The 24464-nt window shown below is 52.7% G+C and overlaps 2 protein-coding genes across 5 annotated transcripts in view; one reads left to right on the forward strand and one right to left on the reverse strand.

Moving 5' to 3' along the window:
- Positions 1 to 2764: 2764 nt before the first annotated feature.
- TMEM185B (transmembrane protein 185B) lies at positions 2765 to 4748 on the reverse strand. The gene has a single exon (XM_019973989.2). It carries the CDS (start codon positions 4578 to 4580, stop codon positions 3528 to 3530), a length of 1053 nt encoding a protein of 350 aa, XP_019829548.1. The 5' UTR covers positions 4581 to 4748; the 3' UTR covers positions 2765 to 3527.
- Positions 4749 to 4783: 35 nt separating this feature from the next.
- RALB (RAS like proto-oncogene B) overlaps positions 4784 to 24464 on the forward strand; it is a 74997-nt gene continuing 55316 nt past the window's right edge. The window contains exons 1-2 of one of the 4 annotated variants that reach the window (XM_019974010.2): positions 4784 to 4919; positions 10357 to 10452. The gene's annotated coding sequence lies outside the window, so the exon portion shown is untranslated. Of the gene's footprint in view, positions 4920 to 5122; positions 5218 to 5251; positions 5271 to 10356; positions 10453 to 19230; positions 19375 to 24464 lie in introns of those variants that run through there. The other 3 variants (XM_019974016.2, XM_070769051.1, XM_019974002.2) reach the window with 3 other exon arrangements.

Consider the following 24464-nt stretch of genomic DNA (forward strand, 5'->3'; position numbering starts at 1 on the left):
TATTAGCTTTGGTCACCCAGTGTCTGAACACCCTTCTCTTCTGGCCAGATCCTCTACTGAGCATGTTTTGGCTGAGTATGGCCAGCCTCCTCCTCCCAGCTCCACAGGAACCAGGTCACCTCCCCTCTCAGTTCTAGAGCCTGAAGGGCAAATGCACACGTGAGGATTGCCCATCACACCCGCCCTCTGGTACTGGAGTCTTGAGTCTTGAGCTTTTGGCAGACGGTTGAGGAGGTACTCATAGCAGCAGGGGTCACACGGGTGGCATTTGTCACTCTGGTGACAGCGTCTTGTGACAGATGGTGGGGTCACCAGCTGCAGCATCCTCACCAGATGGTCCCTGAGGTACAGACTTGCTGGGGTTTCTGGCAGCACAACTTCCCTTGATCCACACATGCCTGCTGAGTTTGGTCCCAGACTTCCTGCCAGCGTGTGAGCTTCCTGGATGCGCCTATGGCTTCCTCTACCAGTCAGAGGCCTGGACAGGAGGGTCCACTCTGACCCTCACCTGCTGCCGAGGCCCACCTAGACTCCACTTCTTCCTTGTTTCCCAGCACCTCCTACCTGGCTGGTCCCCCTGTGCTCAGGCTGGACCTTCCAGAACACCTTGCAGGGTCCCCAGGGAAACTCTCTTGAGTCCAGCACTGTTATAAACCCATTGTGTGTGGAGCCCCTAGAACCCTCCACACTAGAGGAGTCTTCATGCAGGGTCTTTCTCATCTCACCTCAAATCCCCTCCTCCCTCCCAAGATTCCCTTCTATTATTACAATAGTAAACAGTGAACTTTAAAACATGACAGAATGTTTGTAAAACATTAGGGGGGAAATAACTCTACCACAAATTATGTGATTCCAGCCTTCAAAACTATCTCACATTGGTGCAAACTGTCATCGTTCCTTCGGCTTGAACTGGCCACCCTGAGGTTGGGCTTTAGCCTTGTGTTTGGACCAACAGAACAGTATGTCATACACCATGTGTGAGTAGGGACTACGGGTCTGCTTGTTGGCTTGGCCTCTTGTGCTTCTGCCATGAGAAAGGACATCTCCCAGGGACTGCTAATCCTGCTTCGGGACCTGGAATAGAATCAGGGATGCGGGATGCTTCATGGGACAGACCTGGACCATACTCGCAGCCTGGAGTGTAAGGCCCCAGGGAGAAAACATGTAATTGGTAGGGTACTGAGATTTTTGAGGATGTTTCACAGTAAAAACTGACTAAGCATCTTACAGAACAAACTAGTTACAGAATTTAACACATGCTACATACTGCGGATAGTCAGAGTCGCACTGGCAATTAGGTAAATCCCCAGGCAGAGCTGAGACTGTATTCACTTTTACAGATGAAACAACTTTTCTACAACTGTCATTACCACTGTTTTTACTTAATATGGTCTTGAGGCGGGAAAGTGGTTTGACAGGGGAAGACCCAATGGGTGAGCAAGCGTGTCATCACATCTAGGCACTGGCTTTCCAACTCCAGGCCACCCTGGGATAGTGAGGAGATGGGTAGGGTGTGGGGGGTGACCCCCCCAGGTTAGGAGGGATTGTTTCAGGTGTCAACACGTCCCTGGCCTCAAACTGTAACCAGGAGGGATGGGTTATCCCAGTGCTGCCACTGAACCTGCCCTTTGATTCCTCAGGTAACCTCCTTTCCTCCCAGGTCTTCCCAAAGTGTAAGCTAAGCTGTTTGAGGTATTATTTGGGAGTGGAAGGGCCTTCAGGGCAGGGCTCCAGAAAGAAATATGGGCTTGAGGTTCCAAGTGCAGTTCACCCTGAGCCAGCGGCATCCTCCCGTGTGTGCTGGCCTAGCTTTTCCCATAGGCAAGCTACGGTGGTGAGTAGGCTGGGGCCACCTTTGAACTGCTCTCCAATGGATCTGCACATACATGTCTGGCTCAGAGTAGGTCCTTAATACATATTTGTTGAGAAAGCGAATGAATCCTCGCTTAGGAAACATTACACCCACTGTTGCTCAGGCCACCTCCCACATCCTGATAGCTGGCAGGAGCCAACTGTGTATGGCTCTGACCTCAGTTCAGCCCTAGGTGACTAAACTGAGCTATGGCGCCCTTAGGCTACCAGGGACCCAGGTTCCAAAGGGCTGGCTTTTGCTGCAAGCTTGTCCTCTCACCAGGTAGACTGTTTACTTAAGTTCATATGGAGCCTGGTAATAGTATCAGTACTCCTTTTACTTTTAACCTCTTTTTTTTTTTTAAAGGGTAACCTCCTTTTGAAAGTATTTATTTGTTCTTAGTCAGACGAACATTACTCTCCTAGGATATGCTTTTTGCCCTTCTGATTCCCTGGTACCACCAGTACCTAGAAAAACTACTTATTTAAAAAATAACCTGAGCTATTATTTCCCTGTCACTGCCCGATCAAGAAGATTGGGCCTTAAAATAATATTTGCATCTGTTGGCCATTTCAGGTTACGGTCAATTTCTCTGGCTTTCCAATGACAAGTACAAACACCATTGTATCACAGCCAACTAAGAGTCTATGATTCTTAGAAACAGATAAACCATCTGCTTCTTTTGATTGTTCCTGAAGCGATGTTCTTGCCTGTGTGGAAGAATTCAAGGTGCTAAATAACGGTGTCACTTTAGGGTCTGATACCACATGGGGGCATGTCACCTGTTCCCAAAGGACAGTGGTCCCTTCCAAGAGAAACCTCCCAACTGTTAGAATCATCTAACACCTGACTAGTAAGATCCTCAGGATCTTCAATCCCTGTATTCATGCCTAGAACTGATAAGATCCCACACCAGGTACATATTCATGTTTTAAGCAATTTTTAACAGCATCTGCAGAAGACATATATATCTTCACAAACTTAAAAAAAAAAAAAAAACAACCTTTAACATAATACACTGCACAGAACTAGAATTCAACATAATATATATTACATTGCTAAAATAGTCATATAAATATGGGTGGACTCACTGCATTAGAAAAATTCACCAATTAGGCTATTAAAGACCAGTATCAGTAAAGCCGAAAGAAAAACCATTTTAACAGCGGAAACACTGAAAATAACAACTATGAGGTTTATATGCAAGTGGTGGGAAAGAGAATTCTTTACATTTGCTATTATGTCACAGCAGGCACAATCTGAAATACAATTTTACGTTAGCAGTGTATAAAAATACTTTTCTAAATACTTTCGATAGGTATAGTACCACTTTAAAAACCCCCAGGTAGTTATTCCATTTGAGGACCTACCAGAACAACTCAATTTACTGCTTTCAGCTAGCTCTGCAAGCATGAGCCTAGAAAACAAGTTCCTCACACATGGAGGCACACTGCACGTGTGCACACACACACACCTACACACTAAAAGAACCTCCTGCATCTCTGGTGAATACTGATGAGTCACTGATAGGCAGCAATTTCAAAGCATGAAATGGTGTTTTGAAGCCTGTTTTCAGTTCCAGATTTGGCATGGATGGGCAAAGAGGCCAAAGTAATGTGGATTTTGTGTATATATGACTTCTCTTCCACTTGTGAGCACTCCCCAGAAGAGAGGTTTAATCAGGCATGTCAATATTTAACTTGGGGGGTGGGGGGACATATTTCCCAGGGCTCTGTGTTATCACCACCCTGGCCTTCTTTCCAAACATTGGAGCGATTTTAGGAGCTTCTGGAGCCGATGTTTCTTCAGCATCTTCACTATCTTCATGATGTAGATCATAGGAAATGTTTCCATATTCTCTTAAAAATGGGAAAATTTCAAGCAGAAACTGACAGAAATCTCTGCGAATACCAAACCACCAATGGTTGCCCCCTTTTCGCCTAAACGTTGTGGCCATTAATGTGATTAATGAGAGCCAAAGGGGGACGAATATGGAGATGTAGGAAAACATGTTGTGTCCATCCAGCCTGTGCACCAGCAGAACCTCGAAAATGAGCAGCGGCACCACGATCGTTATCCAGCAGATGGCCATGGTCACGTGGGTTCTTCGCTGCTCAGCAACCACATCCAGGGAGCGCAGGAACAGGAGGGACCAAACGATGTAATAGAGGACTACCAGGCAAAGGAATGACATGAGGATCCACAGTGGCACAAACACCACCAGCCAAGGCCAGTGGATGATCCGGTCCAGCCTCAGGGCGATGAAGATGAATTGCAGGATGTTGACGGAGCACAGGATCTCCAGCTCCAGGGACCGGTCGTGTCGGAAGCCCCAAACGCAGGCGGCCACGGACACGGGCGACACAAAGAAGAGCGGCATGAAGACCAGCAGCCAGAAGTGGGTCCCGCGCTCCACCCGATCGCAGACCAGGACCTCGAACATGAGCAGCAGCAGGTGGATGCCCACGGCGATCAGCATGGCCTTGAACTCCACACAGGCCTCTCCCTCTGTGCGGTAGCGCGGGTTTCGCGCCCAAACGCCCGCGCCAACAGAGGCGCCCGCGAGGACCAGAAGCTTCCACAACCAGATGGGGGCGAACACGGCCCAGTAGCTCCATTGGATGACGCCGTCCAGTCGGAGGGGCAGCAGCACTGAGAAGAGCAGCAGGCAAGCGTAGATGAGGAACTTACTCGGGTTGAAGTCCTGGAATAGGCCCCTGGGGTTCATGGCCAGGCCGCTGCCTGCCTTCCGGCGGGTGCCGCCTCTGCGCCGTTCCCGGACCCGCCGCCTCGCCGGCTAGCCCAAGCCGACTCTTCGTGGACAGCGGCCGGGCGCCGGCCGGGACCGGCTTCCGGCCCGCTGCACCTAGAGGCCGAAACACGTGCGCGCGCGGTCACGTGGCCTGGCCGGAAGGGCGGTGGGCGGGGCGTCCGCGCTGGCGCTCTCCCCGCTACCCGAGAGGCCGGGCGGCGCGGGGCGTCTGCGAGCGGGAGTAGCGCCAGCCCTGCCGCCCTCCTTCACTCTGTACCCATTTGGAAAGCAGCTACTGCGTGTGGCGCGGGAAGGGTAGGGACAGAGGATTCTGGCCGGGTTCCTGGCGCGCTGGTGGCTCCCTGGCCGGTCCGTTGCTAGCGAGCTGGCGGCGACCTCAGGCGGCCGCTTCCTGGCGGCGTCGGGAGTAGGGAGGCGGGAGTGAGCTCACATCCTCCGGCCGGGCCGGGGGCGGGGCCGAGGAGCGGTAGGGGGTGGGGCTCAGCCCTGGGGGCGGGACCGAAGAGTGGTAGGCGCGGCCAGCCGCGGGTGCCCCACCTTCACCCGCAGACTACTGGGGGGCTCGGACGACCACAGGGCTCAGGCGCCGGCGGTGAGGCTTGGGCGCCCGCTGCGCTGATGGCGGACGGCGTGGGAGCGAGCTGGGTGGGGGCCGGGGGAGTGTGGGAGTTTGTGAGCGAGGGCTTGGGTGCTGCTGACTGAATGCATAGGGCGGGTGTGTGCGCGCGCGGGAGGCGGTGGGCTTGTGCTGTGCGGAGAGGCGCTCGTGTGTGCGATCAGCGCCCGGGTTGTGCCTGGAACGGGCGGCTTCCGGGGCTGGACCCCACCGGCCGTTCTCCGGCCGTCTGTGAAGTGGCCGAGGCAGAGTGCCGGGGTGTCTCAACCCCGAGGTGGAGGGTGGGCGCTGGAAGGGCATTAGATCCCCCAGGGTCCGTTGGCGAAGTTGCGACAACCAGGTGCTTCCTGCCGCTGGTCATCCGGCAACTTAGAGCAGAATGGAGATTCTGATTGAGTCCCTAGTTCTCGTTTGACTTGTCTGGTCCTGCCTTAGTCTGATTCGCACACATACTGTTGGGGCCAGGGGCTGGAGCCAGAGGTCAAGAAATCTGGCTTCCAGTTCAAGTCCTGCCACCCAGCCGCTCAGAAGCCTGGGCAGGACGTGTGCTCTCTTGGCCTCAGGGGTCCTGGGCTGTAAGTTGGGGGCCGCCCGTGGTGGTATCCAGGAGCCCCTCTTGCCAGCTGCGCTGACGCTGGAGGCCCCTCCCTGCCTTCTCCAGGCTTTCTCTTCAGAGCCCGGGCTGCTCTCCCTTCCTGCCCTCCATCTCCCATAGAATCTGCCACACTCAAGTGCTGGGCTCTGAGCCCGTCAACGAGGCTCTGCTGGTGTGGGGTCTCCCAAGGAAGGGGTTCTGGAGATAAAAGTGGGGGCCATGGTCCAAACTCAGGAGCCAGCCTTCCCCAGTCCACCTCGAAGTTGGTGAAGCCTGGTGAAGGGTGGACAGTCCCATGTCTCAAAGCTCTCCAACAGCTTCACTGCCCTCCCCTCAGCCAAGCCAGTTGGGTGGTCCTCAGGAAAGGGACTCCAGCTGAGTGAGCCTTGATCTCAGACTCCAGTCTTCAGGGCCGCTTGTTTGTTAGGACCCCTTGGGAGGCACTGTGGGGAGACTGTTGACTATATGGGACACCACGTTCACCCTCCACCCCTCCCTCCCAGGCTCCAATCCATCTGTTTTGCATCCTGGTTTTTCTTTTACTGTTTCCTTTCAAGGAGGGATTTGTCAGCTAAAACAAAATTTAAATTTCAAAACCCCTCTGCCAGTCCAACTACAAAATGGGCTAATAATAGCACTTAGGACCATTTTGAGGTTGAGATGAATCCATACATGGAAAAAACTTTGCGTTTAGAGAAATGCGAGCCACTAATATTTACCACACTGGGGCAAGTAAATCCTTTAGGGGTGGGACTGACTGGCAGCCCCCCAGGGAGGCGGTGGCCAGGCCAGGTCTTCTCGGCCCTGTTGGAATGGGCAGAAATCCTGTAGCCAGATGACCTCAGGGTCATCTGTCTTTACAATCTTTGTGGCAGAGGTTAGAGTTTGGAATATGTTGTCCCATACTTTACTGTCTTTGTGGCAGAGGTTGAAGTTTGGAGTATGTTGTCCCATCTCTGCAGCTCCTCAGGACAGGGACCTGGTTCTCTCCCTCTAGGAAAGGGGAATCATACGATGGCCGGTCACCATGAGTCCTTGCATCCTCCTGAGGGACTCAGAGCCTGCTTATGGGTTTGAGGTGGAGCCACAGGGAGAGACTACTGTCTGCTGCCCCTGCAGCTGGCTTTCCTGTGCCCCTGGGCCCGGACCCTCAGTTCTGTACAAGACTCCTCTCCTTTGCTACTTTCCCTGTTGTGGCTAGGGTCTCAAGGACCTACCCCTGTCTTTACATTGACCTTTCAAGCTAACAGAGGTTGTTTGTTCTGTGCCAGGTGCTGACCACCCAGCCACCTTGAGGCTGGCATACACCCCAGAGCTAAGTGCCCTGGTCCCCCAGTGCAGGCGTGTCATGCTGATTCTGGGCAGCAGCCTGCAGTGTGTGTATGTCACATGATCTCACCCCTGCTCAGCATCCTCAGCTGGCCTGGGAGGCCCCCCAAGCTTGCCCTGGCCCACCTGTGGTTCCTTGCCAGTCTCCCGCCCTCCCTCAGAACTTGCTGTGCTGATCTCTGCATTTTCTGTTCAGGGCCGGCCCCCCACCCCAGCCTCCCTCCCTCCTGAACTACCAAGACCCCAGACAAGGCTTCAGTCCCAGGAAAACATTCTCGACTCCTGGTGGATTGATGACCCTTCTCTGACCTCCCTTCACTTCAGGGCCTTTGTTCCTGGGGGACTTCTTTCACTGGGTTGAGTCTGTTTGGCCATCTTTTTCTCCATGGGATTGGAGCTTGGACCCCCGGGCAGCATTTATGTTGCAGCTAGTGCTTGAGGGAAGTCGGTTGAGTGAATGAGTCCATTTGCACCTGCTCAGGATGGTGCTTCCCTGCCCCCTCGCTCTGAGCATGTGGGGTCAGCATCATGGGCCCTGTACTGTCCCTTCCCACTCCCCCTGTCCCTTCTTTCCAACTTGGCATAACCGTAGCAACTCACAACAGTGGTCAGGAGCCTGGGCACGGGGTGCTCAGCGGGTTCTTTGTTCAAGTCTCACAGGCCAGAATCGAGGGCCTCATTCCCTTCTGAAAGGCCCTGATGAGAATCAGCTTCTGGGTTCATTTAGCTTCTTTGCATTCAGTTCCCTGGAGCTGTGGGACTGAGGCTCCCCTTTCCGTGCCAGCTGTCAGCCAGGGATGGCTCTTGGCCACCCGTTCCTGGTCAGTTGCCCCCTTCACGGCCACCAGCATTGGGTTGCATTATTCTTGCACTTTGAATTGCTGTGGCTCATTCTCCTACTGCATCTATGCTGCCTTTTCTGTTTTTAAGGACTCATGATCGCATTGGACCCTGCTGGACGGTCAGTTCCCCTGAGCAGCTGGACCAGGGCAGGAGTCTGGCCCCAGGAGACAGGGTCCCTGTCTGAATGTCCTCCTAGTAGTGACTTGGGCCAGAGAATGATCTGTACAGAAGGCCCAGGGACATTTTCCCTTTCAGACCCATTTGGGTTTGCTCACCTCAGCTTCTTCACAAGGAAGCCACAGCCCACGTGGCCCTTTGTGTCACCCTTGGCGCCCCGGTGCTCTGTGGTCCCCTCCATCTCCCAGGCGACTTGTGAACCCTGGTGCTGTTGTCCCCAAGCTCCGTGACCTTGGCAAGTATTCCCACCTCCAGTCCCCTCAGTGAGATGGGGATGAACTCATAGAATTGTAAGTGTAAAGTGAAACAATGTATAAAAACTCAGAACACACTCACTTATCCTGTCCTGTTGGTGACCTTGGTCTCTGTTTTGGCCTTAGAGGAGGCATGCCTCTTTCGAGAAGCCTGTCCTCCCTGCCAGGTGGTCAGTCTTGGAGCTCACACCACCAGGCATTGGGGCCCTATCCTTGCTTGCCTGGCTGTTCCTGGCGCCCTGAGGGCAGGGCCCCACTTTCATCTTTGTGTCCGCAGTTGCTAGCTCAGGCCTATGTGCAGTAGAAGTGTCCAGGAAAGCACAGGAAGGCAAGCAGGACGCCGCTGATGTGGCAGCTTTCCCGTGTGCTGAGCGATGGAGCAGAGCAGCTTGTCTAAAGCTCAGATTCTGCATCTACAGGGAGGAGTCTGGCCTCCCAGGAGTACACCCTGGAGCACCCCAGCCCTTCAGGTGCACTGGGCTCAACATTTCAAAGCTCTGTATCATCTGAAGTTCATGGGATGGCAGAGGCAGGACCCTCATTTCACAGATGGGGAAACTAGACACAACTATAGTTCTCAGCTGCAGACTTTCCTGGGTCATGCTGTTGTCCCAGCTGGTAGCCTGGCCCTGTGCAGTGGTTCAGTCCAGTGAGAATGGGCCCACTGAAGAGCCAGACTCTGATTGAGGCCCCTGGAGACTTAGGCTCATGTTTTAGCAGATTTTCCTCAACTTGTGTATTCATTTAACAAATACATATCCAGCATCTGCCCCATAACCTGGGCCCCAACCTGATGTGGGATGAAGCTGCACAGCTCTGACTACTTTGCTGCCCCCCTTCCCAGTTCAGGAATCACCTCCAAGAAGCCCTCCCCGATCACTCGCTCCCTATGTACATCACCCTGTTTTATTTCTCCTGTTTCCTCTATGGTCACTAAATACATGCTTGCTTTAGGAAAATCTAGAAAATGAGTTGTTTAGAGAGAGAGGGGAAAAGCTCTCCTCTTACTACCTACACAAAATCACTATTAACACTTTAGTTCATTCCACATGGTCACCTCTGCAAGACATTTCATTATCCAAGTACCATTTTAGTCTGCATTTTTGCTTAACGTTAATCCTGCAACTCACTTATTTTCACATCTCTGAGTCATGAATTGACTGCCCAATTGATGGTGTCTTACAAGCACTGTCAGCCTGTTTTGAAATCCAGCCCTTCCAAAAGGGGGTTCTGTTGGCTTCTGATGGTCGCCTGGGGGGCACTGTCAACTTGAGAGCACTTTGCATTAAATTTCACGTACACTCAGTTGCAACCCGCAGTGTTTTTAGGCCGTGGTGTTTTTAGGCCATGGCGTTAGTGCAAACTCAGACTCCAGCCTGCCTGAGTCCTGGCTTGTTCATGTTCTCAGGGCTAATTTTGTTCCCTCCCTACATCTGGCAGGGAATAGCCCTTGCGGGGTGGGGGGGGTGTGGGTGGGGAGGGGGAGGGTGTCCCAATTTTACTTAGATGCCTCTTACTAGCTGCCCCAGCCTGAGATTCTTTTTCTTTCATGATACATGAAACAGCTGTATGTCTTATAATCAATGATGTCTCCAAGGTGATGAAATAACATAAAGAGAACCATCTCGGGTTCCCATAAATTCATCGTGAGCGTCTTTTTAGTGGCCCCACGGGGTTGTCCCTAGCTTTCCTCACCTGTTCCCTTGCTGCATCTTGGGGTTCTTCCTGTTCTTTTCTAAGATAAGAGGCGCTGTTGTCTTTCTTACTCCACGTAGCTTCTTCTGCACTCAGTTTCTTACGGGTAATTCCCCAAAATCTAATTGCTGGATTGAAGGAATGAATATTCCTAAGGCTCTTGACATATAAAGTCTAATGTTTTTAGAGGTTGAGTCTTCTTTCTTCTGGTTGTCTTTGCAGAAACAGAATCAGTACGAACCTGCCACTACCGAGAGCAGCTGGTCGAGTGCTTTCCATCTGTAAAACTCCACAAAGGTGAAGGATAACGTTAATAAGGTAAAAAGGCCCCAGTCAAATGTAGATTCAGGTGTCGGGCTGCAGAAGATTGAAAGTCAACTAAAAACCAGGACTGGTTTTGACGTGTGTGTGGGATCATTGGTTTAATTTGGGGGTCAATCACAGTAACCTCCAAATATTAGGAACCCATAAACCGAGCCCTGGGATTATTTAATTTGTTGTTGTTATTGTTGAGTTACTAAGTCATGTCTGACTCTTTGTTACCCCATGGACTGCAGCATGCCAGGCTTCCCTGTCTTTCACCATCTCCCAGAGTTTGCTCAAACTCATGTTTATTGAGTTGATGATGCCATCCAACCATCTCCTCCTCTGTCACTGCCTTCTCCTCCTGCCCTAAATCTTTCCAGCATCAGGGTCTTTTCCAAATTCCAGTTTATTTTGAGGCATCCAAATATAGCTAAACTTCATTAATTCAAACCTTTTTTTGTAGTTGTGGGCAAGAAGCTTCCTGAACGATGGGATATTGTTCAAAAAATGGTAGGCCACTCAAAATCCATTGTTTGTACTTAAATCGGCACTACCAGAATATTTTCAACAGTTCACATGTGAAATCTAAATCTTCTTCTCCCCGTCTCATGTACAGTTAATTTACTCCCCCAAAAGTCTTCTATGGCATAGGGTTAATCCTCACTCCTCTTCTCTCCTGGCTTTGTCATAAATTGTGGAAGCATGTGTCATGAGTGATGTGTTTACTGGGGCAGAAGCAAGACATTTGTCAGCTTTAACTCATGATTTCACTCTGGAGTACCTCTCATTCTTCTTCTAACTGGTGCAAAGTAGCAAATGATAATAAACAAACCAACAAGTACAAGAAATGCCTCTGCCTATCACTCAGTGACCCCAGGAACTGTATGAGGTTCTTGCCTTTAGGGGCCCATCAGTCTGGCCTGCCCGGTACATGGAGACAGTGGGTCACAGGGTGGAGTCTCCCTGCCACAAAGCTTTGGCAGCTTCTCATTTCTCAGGACTGAAGCCAAGCGCCTTCCCATGCCCTTTGAGGCCTGGTTGACCAGCCTCCCTCCTCCCATCTCTCTGGCCTCATTTGACTGCTGGCCCCATGGCTGCCTCAGGGACATCATGGGTTTGTGTGTCTGCGCATACCCCTCTGGGGGCAGCTGGGACTGAGCCTGGCTCTGCACTTGGGCTTCAGGCCATCCACCGTCACTCTGCCATGGGCACCTCCCAGGACGGTTGTGTGCTGGGCCCTATGGCCTTGACCCCAAGGACTGCTCACTTAGCCGTACAGTCACATGGCACAGACATGACACGCAGAGCAACCCTGGAAGAGCCAGAGAGTGGACCAGAGGTCCCTGGGCTGAAGCTAATTAAATGGCAGCTGAAAATGAGAGAAAGAGAAGTGTTGGGAATAAGCTGTCGGGTGAAGATTGGGCTGGCTGAGAGATGAGGGAGGAGGAGGCTGGAACAGAACCCTGAACTAGATGGATGCCGGAGGCCCCCAGTGGATTTAAGCATGAACCGCAGAAGGGACCATCTGGATTCAAAGCTCAGTTCTGTCATTTATGCAGATATGTGTCCTTGACCAGACGACCCAGTGTCTGTGAAATGGGGATGATGACTTTGCCCCTCATAGGATAAAGGTGGGCTGATAGAGATGCAGGGCTGGCACATTCGGGCAACAACCACCATGTGTGCGTACCCACTGCTTGCCCCCTCTCACCTGTGCTGAGGCTCAGAGAAGGATGTCTTCGCAGGAAGCGAAGACAGAGTCACGCTTGGGGAGGGGGTCACGCTTGCGGGGGGCACAGGTAACAACTAAAGGGGAACTTCTGTAGTGTAAATAAGCCCAGGTGACTGTACCTAATTCATTTCTCCACCTGGACCCAGGTCTGTTTTATCAGTTAAAGGGACCAGGACAGGGCGGGGGTCTCCCAATGCAGCGCTGCTGGCTAAACAAGCAAATCCCTCAACTCAACCCCAACACCCCAAATCAGAGTCCTTGCAGGTTGGGTTCGGAATCCAAAGTTTTTAAAGCTCCCTTGATTCCAGTGTGCGGCAAGCTTTCAGAACCCCCGGCCAGCTGACCTCTGACAGGTTGTCTTAGTCCTTGGTGGTAGGTTTAGTGCTGAGTCGTGTCTGACTCTGCGACCCCGTGGACTGTAGCCCACCAGGTTCCTCCGTCCATGGGAGTTTCCAGGTAAGGATACTCGAGTGGGTTGCCATTTCCCTCTCCAGGGGATCTTCCCCTCCCAGGGGTTGAACCTGGGTCTCCTGCATTGCAGGCAGATTCTTTACCAACTGAGCCACCAGGGGTTGCTCCTTAGAGTCTGTGTTTCTGTCCCCATCAAGTGCCCTGTGCTGCCATGGGAGCACCTGGTCCAGAACTCACCTGCTGTCATCAGAGATGGGGCGGGTCCCCTGGTCTGACTCAGGTAATGGAACAACAAGGCGGGGGGCCACTCAGTCTAGAACTAAGTCTCTAGACGCCGCCCAGTGCCCTGCCCTGGCGGTCGTCTTTGAGGAGAGGAGAACAGCAAACGTCAGACCTGGGCTGCTTTCTCACCATGAATCAGCTGAATGTAAATGGAAAATGTGTTTTTGAGGCTGGGGATACATTACAGTAGCAGTCCCCCAAACTTTTTGGTGCAAGGGACTGGTTTCGCAGAAGACAATTTTTCCGCGGATAGCTGGGGGTAGGGCGAGATGGTTATAGAAGAATTCTCGCACAGCTGTGGGGAGCAGCTGAAAATACAGGAGAAGCTTGGCTCGCTCGCCCACCATTCACCTGCTGTGAGGCTCAGGTCCTAACAGGCCATGGATTGGTACTGGGGTTGGGGATCCCTGCATTACAGGATGAAAACCAAGACCAAGCAATCCCTCCTTCTTTTATAGCAAAGAAGATGAAATTCTGCAGAGTTCCTGTTGGTTTTGGCTTTTTGTCTTGTAAGAACATAAAAATTATTTACCATCATTGAGGTTCTTTCTGAATTGCCAGAAATATCTATAAACTTTCCGGGGTTATCCAGGGAGCCCTCAGGGCGGTGAGTTACTGCTCACGTGATGAATTCCTATTGCAAATCAGCACTTGCAGATTTCCCCCATGAAGATAGATAATTTCTTGAACCCCAAGTGCTTTTACAGAGCAGAGGTTGGAGAAAAGAGGTTTTACTTTACAGTTTCTAAGTGGGTGATTTTTAAAACTCAGTGAAATGGTTTTCCTGATTGTCAGGCCCGTCACAACGATGTATCAGCAAAAGGGAACATTACCAAGTACATGGTTGGGAGCTGGGGTGTGTGGGGGCAGAGGTATGAAGAAGACCTAGGATTTTTTTTTTTTTTAATGAAAAACACATACACATTTAGAAGTAAATAGCAGGCGTTTCAGGCTGAGAGGGTCTCTGGAAGCAAGAGGCCAGAAAACAGTTTTCACTTTCACGTATAATGACAGTGACCATGGCAGTGATAACAGTAAGAAGAACTTGCTTTATTCACGTGGGGGAGGGGGAGGTTTGCCCACATTCCAAGGAGGACACTGACGCTCAGAGAGACCAAGTGCCTGACCAAGGTCACGGCCGGCTTGTGCACCCTGGGGTCACTGCACAGCGCTGCCTTATCTGCACAAAGTTCTGGGAGGAGACAGAACGTCATTCTGGCTTGCGCTAAGTCGGATGTTGCTGTTGCTAAGTCACTTCAGTGGTGTCCGACTCTGTGTAACCCCATAGACGGCAGCCCACCAGGCTCCCCCGTCCCTGGGATTCTCCAGGCAAGAACACTGGAGTGGGTTGCCGTTTCCTTCAATGCATGAAAATGAAAAGTGAAAGGGAAGTCGCTCAGTCATGTCTGACTCCTAGCGACCCCATGGACTGCAGCCTACCAGGCTCCTCTGTCCATGGGATTTTCCAGGCAAGAGTACTGTGGTGGGGTGCCATCGCCTTCTCCAAAGTCAATGTACTCCTAGGAAAAATCCTGGAGGGATTCTGCCAAACAGCTGGTGAGAAGTTGTTTTTAAAGAATCATTTCCTGCATGACCATGTCTCACCATTGAGAAAAAAAAGTGTGTATTGACCTTGGGAGAACAGAGAGGAATGGATAGGAACCCTTTTTCTGAAATAATAACACAGATGGTGCTTCTGGGTGGGATTTTGAGAAGATGCTGGGAAGGGTCTTTGTCCCTCCCGCAAGGCCCAGGTTGCTGGGAGTCCTGCTCACCCATCTGGGTCACAGCTGCCAGGGAAGGGGGAGGGTGACACTCCTCCTTTTCTTGTGAGTTGACGTTCCTGTTTCTATCCCAGGGAGCGCAGGTCCAGCCAGCAGACTGCCTGCTTCCCGTGAGCAAAGCTCTGACCTCGGGTGACGTCCTCACCTTTCAGTGGAGAGGTCTGCATGGATCACTCCTGCATTTCCACCTGAACACAGGGACCAGGGGAGATGCAGTGGGGGCAGCAGGGCTCAGACCCAGGCTGGGTTTGGCTTCTCAGCACACACAGCAGGCACTGACGTCAGGCTGTTCCCTCAGCAGAGCCGGTGAGGGGCATGGTCTGGGGCCCTGCTGCTTCCAGCTCCGTGGCCCACTGTCTTGTGGCCCATCAGCTTATCCTACCCCCGTCTCCTGGCCAAGCTGCTTCCTGGCCTTGTGCCCCTGGGGCAGCTTCTCTGTCTGGTTGGTGGTAGCGCTGTGAGCTCAAGGCTGAGTTTTCTCTGGGGCAGCCCTGGTCCAGATCCCACCTTTGCTGCTTACTGGGCACACAGCTCAGTCATGGTACCTCTTTTCTCTTTACTGTAAGATGAGGTGATGCAGGGACTCAGGAGGGCAGCCATGGGACTGGCTGAAGGCAGGCTTGGGAAGCCCTGGGACAGTCCTGACGTGTGGGGAAGCCGTCCCTAGCTGTTAGCCACCCTCCTGTGTGGAAAGCAGTCTTGCTTCCTGTTATCTTCACGCAGTGAGTCCTTGCAACAGAGCCCGGGCAGGCCGCTGCCGGCTGCAGTGTTTCCTCGCCAACCTGGTCCTTGTCTCTCTTTTTTGCAGCTTTGGAGAAGGGAGTAGGGTTTCACTGCCGCTTTGGTAGGACAGTTACTATTTGTGTCTGTGTACTTAGCTGTGTTCAACTCATTGCTGCCCCAAGGGCTGTAGCCCGCCAGGCTCCTCTGTCTGTGGAATTTTCCAGGCAGGAATACTGGAGTGGGTTGCCATTTCCCCCTCCAGGGAATCTTATTTTTTGGGTCTGTGATAAGAACCTGATGACCATGAATGACAGGGGGGCTTGCTGTAGCAGTCGGTCCACGAGGGAGGTGGCAGGGCTCACACAGGAAACTGCTGCTCCTCAGAGCCGGGGCCTGTCTCTAGGTGGCGAAGGAGAGGGTGGAGACCCGTGGTACCAATGTCCACACACCTTGGGCTGGATTCCAGCTTTTTTTTTTTTTTTATTGAAGTATAGTCGATTTACAATGTCATGTTAATTTCTACGGTACGGCAAAGTGACTCAGTTATGCACGTATGTACTTTCTTTTCCATATTCTTTTCCATTATGGCTCATCACAGGATACTGAATATAGTTCCCTGTAGGAGCTATGCGGCACACGGCTCTATGGTGGAGCCTTGTTGTTTGTCCATTCTGTAGATAATAGTTTGCATCTGCTCACCCCGAAGTCCCAGTCCATCCCTCCCCACCCCCTCTCCCTGGGCACCCAGAAGTCTGTTCTCTATGTCTGTGATTCTGTGTATGTCCTATAGATAAGTTCATTTGTGTTATATTTTACATTTCACATACAAGCGATATCATATGATATCTGTCTTTCTCTGACTTACTTTACTCGATAGGACAATCTCTGTGTCCATATGTGCTGCTGCAAGTGGCATTATTTTATCCTTTTCAATGGCTGAGTAGGATTCTCAAGCTTTTAGTTTGCACTAATCTCTCATTTGGACACAGCTGGACTCCTCTCTTAAGATAAATCATAGCAGACACTTATATGGCCTGTGCCAGTCCAGGCACATCGCACAGGTGGGCACAGGTATCTGACAGTTTCAGCTTTGGGGTCACGGCCTCCCCATCTAAGCCCTTATAGGACACTCAGGAGTGCTGACTCAGCAGTTGGGTTGTGGAATCCAAAGCCCAATTGATGTGGGGCTTGAGGGGAAGTCGTCTTCCCAGCGGTATGGCCAGACCTTTGTGCTCTTGTGAGATGGAAGGTGCAGGGTGTATGCTGTGGCTATTGCTTGGGATCGGCTGCTGCCAAGCGGGCCGGGCCCCCCACCCCCGAGATGCCTTACCCCCCACCCAGAGCAGCAGGACTGAATCCGGGCGAGGAGCTCTCCAGGCAACTGTGCCTCCTCTGTACTTTCCCCCAGACCCAGATTTCCTGTGCCCCAAGCAACAGGCGCATCAGCCCGGGCAGTTCCAGAGCTGCTGTATCACGTGGTCAAGGTGAGGGCTGAGGTATCAGCTAAGGTTAGAGCCAGGTTCCCTGGGGAGCCTTGCCAGCAGAGGCAGCGGTGTGCTGGCTGCCCGGCCTCCGTGCAGACTCAGTGTCTGGGGCTGCCCTCTGATGGCTCTGGGACAAGTGCAGGGAGCATGACTTGGGATGCCCCCCAAATTGTCTATGGGGGGCCTAGACAGGCCTCCTCTGTCTATGGTCATTTCCTTTGGGTGGGTTTGGCAACCATTTCAAGACAGGTGTCCTTCCTTGGTCACTGGGCTGACGGTCACTCTCCACATGCAGTGGGGGCATGTACTCCCTGGCAGAGAGGTAGGGGTGCAGGGACTTCTGCTGCAACCAGTCAGGGGGCTGAGCTTGTTGAAGCCAGAGCTGGGTACAGATGGTGGGTGGGCCTCAGTGAAAGAGGGGGCCACCAGGCCCACCCTGGCTCATGCCTGTGTACAGATAGGTACACTCCCCCACCCCCACCCCCAACATACACCCCTCATAGGAGCTCTGACTGCAGTCACTGAGACCAGGGCCGAAGATGAGAGAAGCTGAGTCAGAGGTTACTGAGCATGGGAGGACTCCTGGGGGATGCAGAGATGGGCTGTGGAAGGGTGGTGATAGTGGCTTTGCCTTCCAGAGCCATCTCTGGAGGCTGGGATGTTCGGGTTCCTCCTGCTGGCCCCACAGCCCCCTGGGCAGGGCTTTCCATGTGGGGTTGTCAGCAAGAGCTCCCCAACTCTGAAACACCACCTCCCACTGCCCCCACATTGCCCTGTGTCCACAGCGTGCCGTCCTTGCCCTGCTGGACTTGCTAAAGCCATTCCAATTTCTCTGAGACAGCCGTGTTCAGCCTTGCCCGCCCCTTCCTGGGCTTCCCCACCCTCAGCCTTTGTTTCTCTTAGCATCCCGGCCTCCAGTGCCCTCCTCCTCCTCTCCCACCCTTGTGTTTGGCAGGATCCTCTTTGCTTTTTCTAGCCTGGTTCTGCAAAGCTCCACCTGCCATGGGACACACCTGGCCGCCTGCTTCATTCTGCTGCATATCCACTTCGCCCTGAAGTTCTCTCAAACCTGCTCCTCATTCAAGACCTTGGTTTCCTGCTCTGTAAGATGGGACAGTACCATGTCGGGAATCGAGTATGAAGATTGTTTGCCGTGACCTTCGTGGAAGCACCAGCACACAATAGGTGCTAAATAAAGCCATCAGTCTTTCCTGCTCTACACCAGGCGTGAGGCCACTCAGGTGGAAGACACTGGAGGAGGGGGCACCTCACCTCTCCCAGGACTGAGGAATAGATAATGGGGAGCTCCAGGGGAGGGAAGGGAGGCGGAGGGGGGTGAATGACAGGGGTGCCCCTCCGGGTGCTGGGTGCTATCAGGGAGCAGGAGGAGGCTGGGATCTGGGACTTGCCTGGGAGACAAGGAGGTCTTGGAAGTTGTTGAGGGGACAAGGCCAGGCTTTGATTGTGGAGGGGCAGGAGGGAGTGGAAGGAGGGGAAAGGGGAAGAAACTGGAGGCTTTGGAAGAGACTCTGGTCCAGGCCTTCCTGCCCCTGTCACCCATCCTGGGATGAAAAGGGGAGCATTTGGAGCCCTTTCCAGAGATGTTTTGTACTCGGACTAGGGAAGGAAGATGGAAGGACCCCAGCTTCCCTTCCCCTGTGCCTGCCCACTTGCTTGGGTTGAATTCCAGTCCTACCCCAACACCCTCTGTGTCTGTCTACTGGGTGCCGGCTGCTTTCTGGACTTCACTTTTCTGCCTGCTTTCCCTGCTGTCTCAGCTCCAGTGGGCAGAGCTTTGAGCACCAGTCACATGGGGAAAGGGGAAGGGGCAGAGCAGGTGGCGCCTTCTCTGGGTCCCTATCCCTAGGCTCCCCCCGGCCCCAGGGGCCTGAATTCCCGGCACAGTGCCCAGCCACTGGCATGTGGTCGGCATAGCATCATGAAATGACTGCTTATTGGATGCTGGAGTCGCCGGTCGTTCAGTGAGTGCCCGATCATGTCTACCCCTGCCCCTCATATGTTTGGGGTCCAGGATTTGGTGGGGGCAGGAGCAACAAGCCTGGTGGGGGTGACTGTCTCCACTCCCATCACGTTATCTTTGGGCATCTCAGCACATTCCGGGAGGCCACGTGCTAATGGGTGTGTGGCCCAGGTGACGTGTGTCTAAAGGTGGAGGGGCTGAGGGGGTGACCACAGGGGCAGCCGTGTCTGTTCCATGTCTGAAATGTGCTGGCCTCCTCCAGGAAATGGTTTACTTTTCTTCTCACCGAGTTTGGCAGCCTTTGGGGAATTTTGGGAGGGAGGGGGGACCCTGGAAGGAAACCACCGTGGGACCCTTTGTTTCCTTAGAAGCCCGAACACAAAGAAAGGATGAAGTGGAGGTGGGGCTGCAGAGGGCTTGTTTTTTCCCCTTTGGAACCGGCCAGCCCGAGTCAGAGGAGGAGGGTGTTATCCTTCCAGTCTAGTGCTTTGCTCCTTCTGATGGTCTGAACGTGGAGGAGGATTTCGGCAGCTGCTGGTAAGAGTGGGCAGAGGGCAGTTTCTGTGTGAAACAGAGGCAGGCGGGTGGGTGCAGCGAGTGCCAGGCTGCGTGGTGCCCCTGGGATTTAGGTGTTGGCCTTCTCACAGGGAGAAGCCCAGAGAGATGAAGGGGCTTTCGTGGCGTCACACAGCAGGTATTGGTAGGGCTGGGATTTGAACCCAGGTCTCCGTGGCTCCAAAGTCCTGCTGAAGCATCCCCCTTAATGTAAAGAACAGCAGGATACACACAGGCCCCCTTCCCAATCTTGTTCTGGATCATTCCAGGCCCTTCCCTCCAGTAGTGTTTACCTTGACCACATGCCAGCCATGGTCGTGCCTTCTGCCCTGTGTGCTGCTGGGTTAGTGAGGGGGTGGCTTCCAGGCATCGAGTGTGAGTGCTGGGGACTTGGGGAAATGGTGTCCTTATGGTGGGACTTCCAGCTGCTACTCTGACTGCTTTTGGGTGGGACAGTGAGGGCTTAGCTCCAAGGGGAGCGAGAAGATCCCTCTGGGGAACTAGGAGCAAAGTCAGTGGTCCTCGCAGGGAGAGAGAAAGTCTGTTTGCCTCCCAGGGACCCAGAGTACCAGGGGAGGAAGCTCAGGACAGATTGACAGGACTAACAGCCACAACTTCCTGCTGGGAGCAGGTCCAGAAATAGGGGGAACTGGTTCCCCTCAAGCCCCTAGGATAACGACTATGAAAAAGCAGAAAGTAAGGGTGGGCGAGGCTGTGGAGAGAGTGGAACCCTTCCACACTTATGCAGGAATGTAAATGGTGCACCCACTGTGGAAAAGAGCATGAGGTCCCTCAAGAAGTTAAAAAGTACCGTATGATTGCAATTCCACTTCTGGGTGTGAAACCTAAAGATTTGGAAGCAGGGTCTCAAAGAGATATTTGAAAGCTGTGTCCACAGCAGCAGCATCCATAATAACCAAAAGGCGGAAGCGCCCCCAAGTGTCCACTGTTGGATGAATGAAATAACTATATACATATATATGTATATGGTTATTATATGTATGTAATAGAATACTACTCAGTCTTAGAAAGGGAATTCTGACACATGCTACTACATGGATGAACCTTGAGGATGTTAAAGGAAGTGAAAGGAGCCAGTTACAAAAGACTGACACTGTGTGATTCCATTTACACAAGACCCCTTATAGGAGTCAGATCCATAGAGGCATAGCTCCCCCTGAAGCTAAGCGCTAAGAGGGGTGGGAGCCAGGGGCTGGTGGGGAGGAGGGTCCTGGGAGTTACTGTTTAATGGGAAGAGTTCTGGAGATGGATGGTGGTGATGACTGTACAAGAATGTAAATGTGCTTAGTGCCACTGAACTGTGCATTTAAAAATGGTTGAGATGGTGAATTTTATAGTGTGTATTTTGTTTTTTTTATGTTTTTTTTTTTTTTTTGGCTGTGTGGCATGTGAGATCTTAGTTCCCCAACCAGAGAGCAAACCCATACCTGCTTCATGGGAAGGCAGAGACTTAACCACTGGGCCACTAGGAAAGTCCCCTATAGTGTGTATTTTACCACAGTTAAAAAATAATAAATTAATTCAAAACAAAATATAGGAAATGGATGTGAACCAAGGCCTCCTACAGGCCAGATTGGCAGCGAGCTCTCTGCATTGTGTTATTTAACTCTCCCCTCTACCCCATATCTTGTGTTACTTGTGTTAGCTGACTCTCCTGCAGACAGGAAAACTGAGGCTCAGAGCCCTGACATGTCTTGCTTGAGGTCCCTCTGCTGCAGGCCAGGATATAAGTCAGCCTTACGTTCTGACTGAGAGCTGGCTTCAGCGCATCCCTCTGGGCTGTAGCATCAGGCACTCAGTCTTCTGGGGTCTAATGATTTCAGTTGGGGCTTCTCCAACCTAAAGGACAGCAGAAGAGTACAAGGAGCCATGCAATTGGTGGTGAAAATGTGTGCACAGATCAGAGAGGCCTGAATCCAGGAGAGTTAGTCTTAGAGGAGGGGCTGGGATTGGATAAGACCTGGAGGGTGCCTCCCTGCACCCACCTTCCTGAGGGGTAGGGCTGCCGCACACCATCTCACTGAACCCTGCTATCCTTGCTGGGGGGATTCTTGCATGCCCTGGGAGGGAGTCACTCTGTCCAGGCCTGCCTTCTCAGCAAGCCTTGCAGCCGGGGCTTTGACAACATTGGTGGGTGTGGACCATTGAGATCTGCCCACCCAGAGACCCCTGGGCTTGGGTAGCATTGTCGCATTTTGCAAGTGAAAATACAAGATGCGTAGCTGATTTTGAATTTCACCAACGAATAATTTGTAGTATAGATATGCCCCCAATATTGCATCTCTAGTTGATGTTGCGGCCTTAGTAGTCTTGGGACTTTGTCCACTGAGGGAGGGGCAAGTGAACAGATGCTCTGGGTGTTCCAGATCAGGGGCCTGCTGCCATTGGTCATCAAAGCCTGGGCCCAGCCTGTCACAGCTCTGCTGAGACATATGTGGTGGCCTTGGCAAGCCACCACCCCATGTGAGTTGACAAGGCCGACAGCAGGGGCCCTAATCACTAGGTATGAGTAAGATGGGCCGCAGGCCGTGCTGCTGTGTGTGCCACGCAGGGTCTGCAGTGGAGGACTGCCACTGTTGAAACGTTGGGGGTCTGTGTTCCCGATCTGGCATGCTGGTCACTGCATGTGTCTTCTCTGTCTCCTGCCTGTAATCTCAACACCTCCAGACAACCCTCTGGCTGCCCTTCTCTTGTGTCCACCACCTCACACCTGCCTCATCAGGGTGTCTCCAGTTCAGTGAATGGCACTCTCTCATCGTGGAGCCTCCTAATCGTATTCCTCCAATTCCTCCATTCCCTCATCCACACACCCAGCCATCTGCCCACCTGTCCATCCACCCAATCAACTGTTTGTTCATCCATCCATCTACCCATCCACCCATCCATCCATCCTCCTACCCATCTATCCACCTATCCATCCACCCAGCCACCCATTCATTCACCCATCCTCCCATCCATCCACTCACCCATCCATCTGTCCACCCACTCATCTACACATCCCTCCATCCACCCAACCATCCTCCCATCCATCCATCCATCCATCTGCTCATCTACCCACACATCTATCTATCCATCCATCTACCCATCCACCCGTTCATCCACCCATCCTCCCATCCATCCACCCATCCTCCCATCCATCCACCCACCCACACACCCAGCCATCTGCCCATCTGTCCATCCACCCAATCAATTATCTGTTCATCCATCCATCTACGCATCCATCCACTCATCCATCCATCCTCCCACCCATCTACCCACCTATCCATCCACTCAGCCACCCATTCATTCATCCATCCTCCCATCCGTCCACTCACCCATCCATCTGTCCACTCACTCATCTATCCGTCCTTCCACCCACCCATCCATTCTTGCATCCATCCATCCATCTACTCATCTACCCATCCATCTACTCAACTACCTGCCCATCTATCCCCACCCATCTACCCATCCACCCATTCATCCACCCATCCTCCCATCCATCCACCCACCCACACACCCAGCCATCTGCCCACCTGTCCATCCACTCAACTGTCTGTTCATCCATCCATCTACCCATCCACCCATTCATCCACTCATCCATCCATCTGCTTATCCATTCATCTACCCATCCACCCATCCATCCATCTATTCACCATCCAGCCATCTACTCATCTACCCATCCATCTATCCATCCACCCATCCTCCCATCCATCTACCCACCCACACATCCATCCATCTTCCTATCCATCCATTCATTAGTTAACGAGCATTTCATTGTAGCAGGCACTTTGATGTTTAACATCTCAGCTGTAGGAGGGACTAAAGGAATTAATATTTAAATGTGAGTGGCTGACAACAGCCATCAGACCTCCAGTGAACCAAAGGACCTGATCTCCCATGTTTCAGCACCAGGTCATATGGGGAGAGATTGTCTAGCCTTGCGTTTAGATGGCAGCCACTCCTCTAACAAAGCTCCTAGAGAAGACTTCAGGCTGTGATGAGATGGGAGCAGAACATCGCGGGGCCAGGAGTCTTGGGAGGCCTCAGCAGCAGGGAGCTGAGCTGGCTCTGCCAAAGGAGTGGTGTCCACCTTGTGTGGGCACCCCCACGGGAGGGGTGAGAGCAGAGGACGTGAGAGACACTGTTCCCTGACAGCTGGTGTCTGGCAGAGCTCTGGCCCATAGCAGGTGCTCGGCAGACTTGAGACTGTCACCAGACAGAGGAAACCAAGATCCAGAGAGGGGAGGTGACTTGGCCAAGGTCACAGAGCCTTGCTGCCATGGGACTGGGATAAAGAGTGTGTGGACTTGTGAGGCACAGCTGGTTTGAACTCTGAACCTCACTGACCTACCTGTGAATAGGAAATTTCACCTCCCCCTTGGAGTGTGCTCCATGAAAGATGCCAAAGGGTGTTGTGAACCAGTCAGCCCCGGACCAGGTGATGTGCTCGCCTGAAGAGCTGAGGGGCAGGGCAGGCCCCAGTCTCAGTTGAGAGGCTCCCCATGGCCTCAAATCCACCCCTGTGGCTTCCTGAGCTCTGGGCCTCATCTCCTGCCTGTCTAAGGTGAGGGCAGTGGCCCAAGGGGCAGAGGGCAGGAATCTGGCCTCAGGCTGCTTGGCCCTTCCTGTGTGCAGGGGGTCTGCACAGCCCCCTAGGTTACTTCCTACGGATTCTGGCCTGAGTGTCACCCATTGTGGCTGGATTTGCCTCCTGCGTGGGTTTTGGAAGGAGGTCCTGGGAGTGTGACTCTTGCCATCTTCTTCTCACCGTCCCACTGGGGGCCCAGCCTCCCTGGGAGCCTGCAGCTTTACAGCCCTGGGGCCATACTCACCTCATTGCCGCTTTAATTGTGATCCTGTCTACCCAGTTTCTTCTTGGCCATTGTAAAGAATTAAAACTCCCCAGAAAAATGGATGCTAGAAAAGGGACTTGTTCCCCAAGCCCCAGCCCAGAGATGTTGTTTTTTTGGCCATGCTGAGACCAGGGCCCACACCCAGGTTCCCTGCAGCAGACATTGTAATATTTTGATGGTCTTGCTTCTGGAGGAGAGACTCGGGGCTGGGGGTGATTC

The sequence above is a fragment of the Bos indicus genome, chromosome 2 (assembly GCF_029378745.1).
Source record: "Bos indicus isolate NIAB-ARS_2022 breed Sahiwal x Tharparkar chromosome 2, NIAB-ARS_B.indTharparkar_mat_pri_1.0, whole genome shotgun sequence".
Classification (NCBI taxonomy): domain Eukaryota; kingdom Metazoa; phylum Chordata; class Mammalia; order Artiodactyla; family Bovidae; genus Bos; species Bos indicus.